Source organism: Brassica oleracea, chromosome C2 (genome assembly GCF_000695525.1).
Source record: "Brassica oleracea var. oleracea cultivar TO1000 chromosome C2, BOL, whole genome shotgun sequence".
NCBI lineage: Eukaryota > Viridiplantae > Streptophyta > Magnoliopsida > Brassicales > Brassicaceae > Brassica > Brassica oleracea.
The window spans coordinates 41768550-41778000 of NC_027749.1; the positions used below are offsets into that span (position 1 = coordinate 41768550).

General features: G+C 33.5%; 1 protein-coding gene across 1 annotated transcript; it reads right to left on the reverse strand.

The window, feature by feature from the left end:
* Positions 1-2398: 2398 nt before the first annotated feature.
* Positions 2399-5044, reverse strand: LOC106324266 (reticulon-like protein B15). The gene is made up of 6 exons (XM_013762263.1): positions 5003-5044; positions 3389-3466; positions 3027-3210; positions 2790-2919; positions 2645-2714; positions 2399-2556 (listed from the first exon to the last, which is right to left on the reverse strand). The coding sequence occupies exons 2-6, from the start codon at positions 3423-3425 to the stop codon at positions 2399-2401; spliced, it is 579 nt and encodes a 192-aa protein (XP_013617717.1). The 5' UTR covers positions 3426-3466; positions 5003-5044.
* Between the last annotated feature and the right edge of the window lie 4407 nt (positions 5045-9451).

The window sequence follows — 9451 nt, forward strand, 5'->3', positions numbered from 1 at the left end:
AAGCCTCCAAAGTTTGAGGGAGGACGTGTCTGAGGTGAAGCAGGATGTGTCCGAGATGAATCAGGAGTTTGCATCAACAAGAGATGCAATCAATCAGCTCCTCCAAATGCTTTGTCCCCCACAAGCACCTACTGAACAGACTTCTGCTCAGCCCAAAGCCCCAACTCCTCAGCCTTAAGTAGGTTCATGTCTTTTCTATTGTAACAAAGCTCATCAAACTCTAGCTCATCTTTTGTAGAGTCTTCTTAGACTCTTTAAAACTCTTCTCCCTTGTATAATTCTCTATGTTTGTGTAATACTGAACCTACTCTTTTATATATATGCAATTTATGTTTTAATTATGTGTGCAATGTTTTAATATTTGAATGGAACTATAAATTGTTGAATTTGGCAAATTAAAACAAATCAAAGAGGAAAACCATTTACGAAAATGGTTATATAATAGCCACAATATAGAAAGTGGCTTTAACGTGGATAACCAATACCACGTGAATAAAAGACAAAACCGTGGCTTTGTAAAGCCACGAATACATAGTGGCAATACCATGACAAACACAGCCACTTTAAATTAGTGGTATAACCGTGGCGTTTATAGCCACTAAAAGTAGCAACGCTAAAGAAGTTATTACCGGGGCTATTAAAGCCACGAAAAGAAGTGTGGGAAAAGCGTGGCTACTAGCCACGATAAGCGACGTTTTTATTCCAGCCACGAGGCTATAGCCACGGTAATTTTCCTTTCGAAAACCATGGCTCTTTTCTCCCTAGCCACGAATTTCTCCTCTATAGCCACGAAGTTGTAGTGGCTATGCGGTAGTTTTTTACTAGTGTTTATACATTTTCACACCCCTATGTAATGCTAACATTTGCTAAATTTTCATTTATAAGCTTTTCAACATGTCATGCATGTGTAACATGCTAAAAAGACCATAACCTTACAAAATAATTTAATTGCTTAAGAAACTACTACGCATCTACATAATATGTTTTTCAATACCAAAAGATCATACTCCATCCATTCCCGAAATAAATATTTTCTAAAATTTTATTTTTCTAACAGTGATAGGTTTTTTACTTATAGAAAATACTTACATATTCTACTCTATACTAACCCTTATTCTAGGAAATGACTGGGCTGACAGCAACCGAAGTGCCGATACCAGTTTCACCACTAGAGAGAAGTATCCACAAGAAAATAATCACGGGTAAGAGAATTCTCTCCCGATTCAAGTTGGAGATCGACAGTTTCCATAGTCCCAACACCATTCTACTACTCGTGAATGCTCGAAAAACCTTATATATGTTATCACATTTGTTTCAATCACTTGAATCCGCTATGTTTGTTCACTAGAAAAACAAGAGAAGAAAGTTCTAGAACTCAAATCACAACAATCAATTCATTCAATTTTCGTTGTAGATTCAATCAGTTCATACAAGCATTAAGATCAGGTTTGACAAGTTCAATAAATCTTTAAACAATATAGTTATTTAGTTCATCAAGATTAATTCAGACAATCAATAATGCTTTCGCATCTATCAATTATCCTATGATCTAGATTTTAGGTTGTCAATCCAGATCTAGCACTAAGAACAATCAAGATGAAGAATATAAAATAACCCTATCAATTAATTCTAGCAATTTATAAATCCTTTGAAAACCCTAAATAAATTGCATTAAGATACTTGTAAGAGATATAGAAGTTCGAAATCAATATTTGAATGGGGTTTGACTTGTCTCTACAAAATATCTCTAAGATAATTAAAGTGTATCCTAAAAAATGGTTTAAGATAAGTTAATATAGGTAAAACACGTTCATGGATTCTTGTGTAATACTGAAAACTTCTGGGCCTTTTTGTAATTCTTGAAAATTGATAAATCATGTCTGTTTGCTACACATGGGTGTTAATCGACACCAAGGCTGGTAAAAATCTACACCATCTTCATAGTTCAACACCAAGTTGATCTTTTCGGCTTCTCCTCTCTTCAAGCTCCAATTTACTCCATAATCTCCAAATTCGTCCAAAGTGTACCTAAACATGTAAAGACTCTAAAAACTATTCGAAACATAATATAAAGGTTCTAAAAGTATGACATATCATTGTGGAAACCTATAAAATGATGACATGTCACTTATTCAAAACCAAATCATTATTTCAGCACAATGGCAATTGGCAACATAAATCAGCAAAACTCAAGCCTTTTTTATGGAAGCTACATCTTAATCGAATATACAACCACAAACATACCCATAAGACTGTTGAGCAGTTTATTGCTAGACTTGCAATATGAAACATTACCAATTTCAGTACTTACTACTACATAAACCAGCAGTTAGTGACACAGAGAGAAGATATAAAAAGAATATGTGGCTTGCTTTGGGTAAACTCCATTGACCTTGTACTATTCCTCCTTGGTGGCCCTGGGAATTTTATTGAGAACATTAGATTTGAGTACTTCAAGTAACTTGTTCTTCTCTTCTGATACCTCCCTAATGAAATTGTCAATAACCTCTTGAAATTTCAGGTACAAAACTGGAATCGTCATTGCGCAGACCAAGCCTGAAAGGCGTGTGTATTGAAACAATTTTAAGAATAAAAGAGAGAGAATGAGATGACAGGTTGTCCGGTCATTTTGACATTTTCTTACATATATACAAAATTGTAAGGAGGTTGAGGTAGCTCCCAACAGTGTCTACGATGGCCACATAAAGGATGGCCTGTATACGTTTAATAAATTAACAAATGCTTCTTTTATGGAAACTAGAAAAAATAGAGTGGTAAAGAAGATTCACCGAGAGAAAGGTTTTGATGTCTTCCCCGTATGCGATCTCGTAAAGCATCAAGAGAAGACTTTCGATCTTTGAAAATAAGGCTCTAACGGGGGAATCTTCTTGTCTGATTTCTTGGGGAGTGAGAGGTCTCCTATTTGAGATGTTACAGCATGTATATCGTTAAGGTTATAGCGTTATATTTGTTAAGGGCTAGATCAGATCACCTACGTTAAAAAAGAAGAGTGTGTGTGTAAGTACCTAATGAAAAATAGTTGTCCAAACTTGACCCAGAGGAACAAAAGAAGCATCAAGAGTAATAAGATTGAACATAGAAAGGGTACAAATCGAGTCTCCATGATCTCCAGCAGGAACCAAATAAGTGTGGCCATCACAAGTGTGATTCCTGATTTTATCTTGTTTTTCCACACACATAAATCCGCCACTGCAACAACATTAAATGTAAGAAATCAAATTATATTCCCCCTAAAATCAATGTCCGGTCTTACTCATATTTCTAACACTTTTTGAAACTAGGACAGGTCGATTCATATTCAAAGTCCTAGTAAGTAGAAGAGAAGAAAATATTTATTAATTGAGAACATGCTAAGTTATGATGTCACCTGCTCCTTCGCCAACTATTTGATTAACGAGAGACATTGCTTTTTGTTGTGACTTTGAATCTTTGATATTAAGGAGACCTGCAATCCCATAAAACATATTCAATGAGGATTATATAAGAAAAATTACCATTTATTCTCTCATGCATGTCGGCTTTCTTTGGCATGCTTTTAAATCTTAATTAAGCTATTATCAGCACTAAATATTAATGTAGCTTTTATTAATTGTTCCAAATGCATGGGGATAGTTTTCTCCTATAATTAACATGTTTATCAAACATATAATATTCTATTTTTAACCAACTAATTCATTTCGTTGTTAGAAAACTAATCTTAAGATAATATATATTTAGACTGAAAGATAAAACTGAAATTACTCATTATATACAAACTACTATGAGTTTTCTTGGACCATGCACATAAATAATAATTTTAAATATAACATTTTTTGCTTAAAATAATAATTTTAAATATAACATTCTTGTATTTAAAAATAATAATTAATTTACACTTGGACACCATTATTTTTATATTTTAACTTCAACGATTTGAAGAAAATATCATATATATATATATATATTCTAATAAATTTTGGATGTTTGTTTGTTCTAGTTAAAATATGTTAAATTGAGAAAATCAATTTTTAGCTAACCTAATGAACCGGTAAATAAAATTTTAATCATTTGACTATCAAAAAAAAATTTGATTAGTGTTATTTTAGTTTTGTATTTTTTATGATATATAAGTTGATGTTAAAATTATATTTGTAAGTATATTTAGCTTACTTTATTAATTATATATCTATAAATATATATATATATATATATATATTAATTTAATTGTGATATATCAGTTATCAATTATTAATATATTTTAATTTTGTTTTTTTTTTGACAATATATTTTAATATTCTTGCCAAAATAAATATTTATATATATATATTTTACATTAATGATGATATATGAATTAATAGTTATTGCCATATTTAAAAAACTTTAGAAGAATATAATTTTTATAAGAAAAATTGCACTATCATAATAAGGTTAGTGACATGTCACATTTTCCCAAAGACATGCCATATTTTTAAAAAGAATTAAATAGGGTGATGACACGTATATGCAAATCAGTTCACAAATAATGTCTAGGGTACTTCTGCTTGTAAATATTTTGAAAAAAAAAACATGGGGATGCTTCAAAACTGTAAACAAGAAACATGCTATACAATTAGATCCGAAATTTATAATCTAGACATGAAATGTATGCCCATACAAGCGATAAATACATATATAATCAAAAACAATTTATAATGTATAAGTAATCATAAGCATCGCCAAAAAAAAAGGTAATCATACGCAACACCGAAAAGAAAAAAACAAAACAGCAAACGTAGACTTATACAGACACATACGTACTCACGTCTTGTAAATATGAACTTACTATATTCGTTAATTTTCTGAAATAGCATAGCATGCATATACACAATACTTGTAAAAAATGGATTATATACACAACAATTGCATGCAAAAATCTGACAACTTTGTTGATATTTATGTTAAAAAAATCTGTTGATATTCATTATCTATTTTGTTATTTAGTTTGTAAATAATAGTTTGTTACCTTTCTCAGTTGATTTCTTTCCATTTTAAACTAAAATATGCATCTCTTAATTTTTTATCTACTATATTAAAATATAAGTCACAATTTTTCTTCATGTGTGATTTTTTTAAAAATGAACATTCCTAAAAAAATATCATATTTCATTTATTTATAATTAACATATTGGAATCATTAAGATATCATATCTTATATAATTGACACATATAACAATTCACCTATAAAATTGTCTAATATTTTTAATTATAAAAATATGCTGACAAAAAAATCTATCAAAATCTTATTAAAATTTTTAAATATTTTTATAAAATAAAAAATTTTATTTCTTTTATATCTAATTAACATTTTGGCATCATTAAGATATCAAATCTTATATAATTTTCACATATAACAACTTCACCTATAAAATTGTCCTATTTTTTTAATTATAAAATTTTGTTGACAAAACAAATCTAACAAAATCTTGTTAAAAATTTTAATTTTTTTTTATAAAATAATGCATTAATTAATTTATTAATTAGTACTGAAATATTATTAGAAATTAATGTTAATTGATATTTTATTATAAAATAATAAATAAAATTTGTGTGCTACTTTCATAAACTTTCTAATTATAGTCTATATTATATTAAAATAAAAGTACTATATGAATTAAATATAAAAATTATATTAAATTAATAAATGATATTATTTTATTTTTAAAAATCTTTCATTTAAACTATCATTTATCTATAATATTAAAATTGAAGTACATTTTTATAGGTACCCTTTGTTTTTGGAATATATTTATAGACATACCACTACTCTTTAGTTTTTTTTTTATTATAACTTAGAACGCGCTAGGCGTTCATCATACGTTATATGACTGTATAGCGCCTAGCCGTATAGGCGGACGCCTAAACGGGGTATATACGGATATATACTTTTACTCGAAATATAATTATAAGATTAATATATATACATTATTTTTGAAAAAAACTGAACATAAATATATTTTTAATCTAATTTTATGTATAAGTATATAGTTTAACATATATAAATAGTTTTAAATTATAAAAATTAAAGCAATTTTAAATATACAAAGATGATAAATTTAAAATGATTTTGCAACAATTATACTAATATCTACAATCATATAAATACTTAAAATAAGTAAAAGTAATATAAATAATAACATTTATAAAATTTAATAATAATATTAATAGTTTAAATGATAGTTTATGCAGATTTTTCTTGGATGCTATACACCATGTCACCAATTGCCATAGAAAATGCTTAATCTTAGGTGGACACCGTAATTTCCAGCAATATGCCTTCAAAATATCCACTGTGGGTCCAAAAACCACCAGTAGTGTTTGGACCCACGGTGGATATTTTGAAGGCATATTTCTGGAAATTACGGTGTCCACCTAAGATTAAGCATTTTCTATGGCAATTGGTGACAGGATGTATAGTAGTCAAGAAAAATCTGCATAAACGAGGGATACCCGGCGATATCGTTTGTGCAAGATGTGGTGCTGAGGAAGAATCGATCAACCATGTTTTTTTTTAATGTCCTCATGCATTTCAGACATGGGCTCTTTCAAAGATTCCAACAAATCCAGCTATGTTTCTAACAAATTCTCTCTTTGTAAACATGGATCATCTTTTTTGGAGAGTTGTTTCACAGATGGAGGATCATCAGTTTGCATGGATACTACGGTATATATGGAAGGGAAGAAATAATAAAGTCTTTAGCAATAAATGGATGTGGATCCGTTGGACACCCTTAAACTGGCTGAAACGGAATCAAAAATCTGGGCTGAGGCACAAATATTGAATGATAACAAGAGGATCCCAGAGGTAGAGGCAACGATTCTTCCGTCAATTCCAGGAAGATGGTGTTTCACGGATGGTTCCTGAAAAGAGAATGATATTTTTTTCAGGACAATCAGGACAAGGATGGTATAGTACTCTAGAAGGATTTGCGGGTTTGATGGGTGCAAGGAATGTTCGGGCGTCCCTTTCTCCTCTTCATGCAGAAATGGAAGCTTTGTTATGGGCAATGGAATGTATGAAAAATTTACGACAACTTCAGGTTATGTTTGCAACGGATTGTTCTCAATTGGTGAAGATGGTTTCAGCACCAGAAGAATGGCCAGCATTTGCAAGTTATTTGGAGGATATAAACAGTCTGAAGGAGAGTTATTCCAGAGCAGAGATTATCTATGTACCAAGAACGCAGAATAAGAAGGTGGATAGCTTAGCTCGCAGTGCTAGGAAGGAAACGTCTTTTGTAGTTCACATGGATCAAGATCTCCCAGTTTGGTTCACAGAGTCAATATGAGTCTGTAAAGTTGAATAATAATAATAATAATAATAATAATAATAATATTAATATTTTATTTTTTAAAACATTAATGCTTAAAATCCGCCAAGGAGTCCGCGTAGACCGCATAATGCGCCCGAATAATATAAATCCGCATAAAACACTGTATAACATAAATCCGTAAAAAAATGCTATTACTCTTTCTATTTGGCTACCGTATAGCGTCTAAACGCGGTCTAGGCGCCCGCCTAGACCGTATTGTAGAACACAGACTCTAAGTTTCTAACTTAAAAGAGAATATTCCCTTAATCTACTCTACTACCTTACGTTTTGGCAATTTTTCTGCTGTCAAATAGAAAGAAAATAAAAGGTAGATTTATTTTTATATATAAAATGTATATCTTCGTTGGAAAAGGATCTCTGAGATCAAAGCTCACGCCTCTTTCTGAGAACTATGTCGTTTATTTTTCACCATTCTACTTCTTCATTACATCACTCTACATGAGGCATCGTCGGTGTTGGAGAGGAATTCAGAATTCCTCTACAAGGTCCGTCGAATAACAAGGATTCGGCCCATCAGCGCAAAGAGTACAATGAAGATCAGCTTGGCTATCGGATCGATCGGCTTTGACGGTCATTCGATCGGCTGAACTTCATAACTGATCAAACGATCGGCTTAATAGCAACGCAACAGGCTTTCTTCCGACTCAAAGGCCCATCGAGCGAAGGCCCATGCCTTTGCCTCTAGGGCGAACAAGTCTTAAGGCGAAGGAAGGAGAGACAAACGAGAGCTATAAAAGGACGTTTAAGGAGAAAGAGAAAGGGATCCGAAAACATACACAAACACTTGACGGCAAGATCTAGGGTTTTACGACCAATCGATCTCTTCGGTGTTTTTGTCGGAGTCTTTCTACAAAGCTCCGACCTTTCTTTCTTTCCACTAATCTGTTTGTAATCTCGTTCGTTATCACATACTGATCAATAAAACGTCTTTGAAAGACCCACCATCGAGTTTAGTTTCATTTCACTCGACCTAACCAAACTCAGATTGAACATTTGGGGCCCACAGTGGGGCTTTACAAAGTAACGTTGACGAATTCAGTATGAGTCCCGACGATACACCCGCTGACGGCAACCGACCGTCGGCCTCTGTTACACCGGCTTCCGATACGCCGGCTGCTCCGAACCCGTCCGTTCCCGAGATGCTGCAAGCCATCATGGCACGTTTCATTCAACAAGAAGAAACCAACAAAGCTACAAGCAATCGTCTGGCCTCACTCGCCGCCGCTCTCGGAACCCTAGATGGCGAAACGACAGAGAGGAAACGGCAAGAAGAAGGTTGTTCGCAACCACAAACCCTAACCTTGGAATCGAACAACCAACCGATGAAGCAAACCCTACAAACGGCGAGATTGCACAAACGACTGACGACTCAAATTCTCAGACTAGCCGCCAAATCGCAGATCTGCAACTCTCACTGCGGGACATCCACTCTAAGATACATCATGTCAAGGCATCCGCACCAGAGATCGAAAGCGTCCTCGCCGCCACCTGGCGAAACCCTTTCACCAAGCGGATAACAAAAGTCAAGATCAAGCAGACGGAGAAACTCTGTATCCCTCCATACAAGGGAGATTCAGATCCGACCGATCACATGACCGTTTTCAACATCGCTATGGGTCGAAATCACTTCTCCGACAAAGAGAGAGACGCGGGTCTCTGCCAACTCTTCATCGAGAGCCTCTCCAGACCGGCCCTAAGTTGGTTTTCCCATTTAAAAGAAGGTTCGATCAATAGCTTCGACGACCTGTCCGCATCTTTCCTCAAAAACTACATCATGTGGTCCCGTCAAGGAGCATCCATGGCCGACATATGGAACCTATCCTTGTCGTAAAACGAGAGTCTCAAGGACTTTATGGAAAAATTCAAGCAAGTACTATCAAAGGTACCTATCCCGGATCACACCACCGTCGAAGCCTTTACCAACGCGCTTTGGATTAACTCCAAGTTTCGAGCTACCTCGGGATTAACCGACTACAACCATCAAAGACGATCTGCACGATTCAAAGAAATTTATCAAGATGGATGAAGACAGGCGAGCTTACAACGCCAAGAATCAGGGTCTAAAGCCAACGGCATCGAAG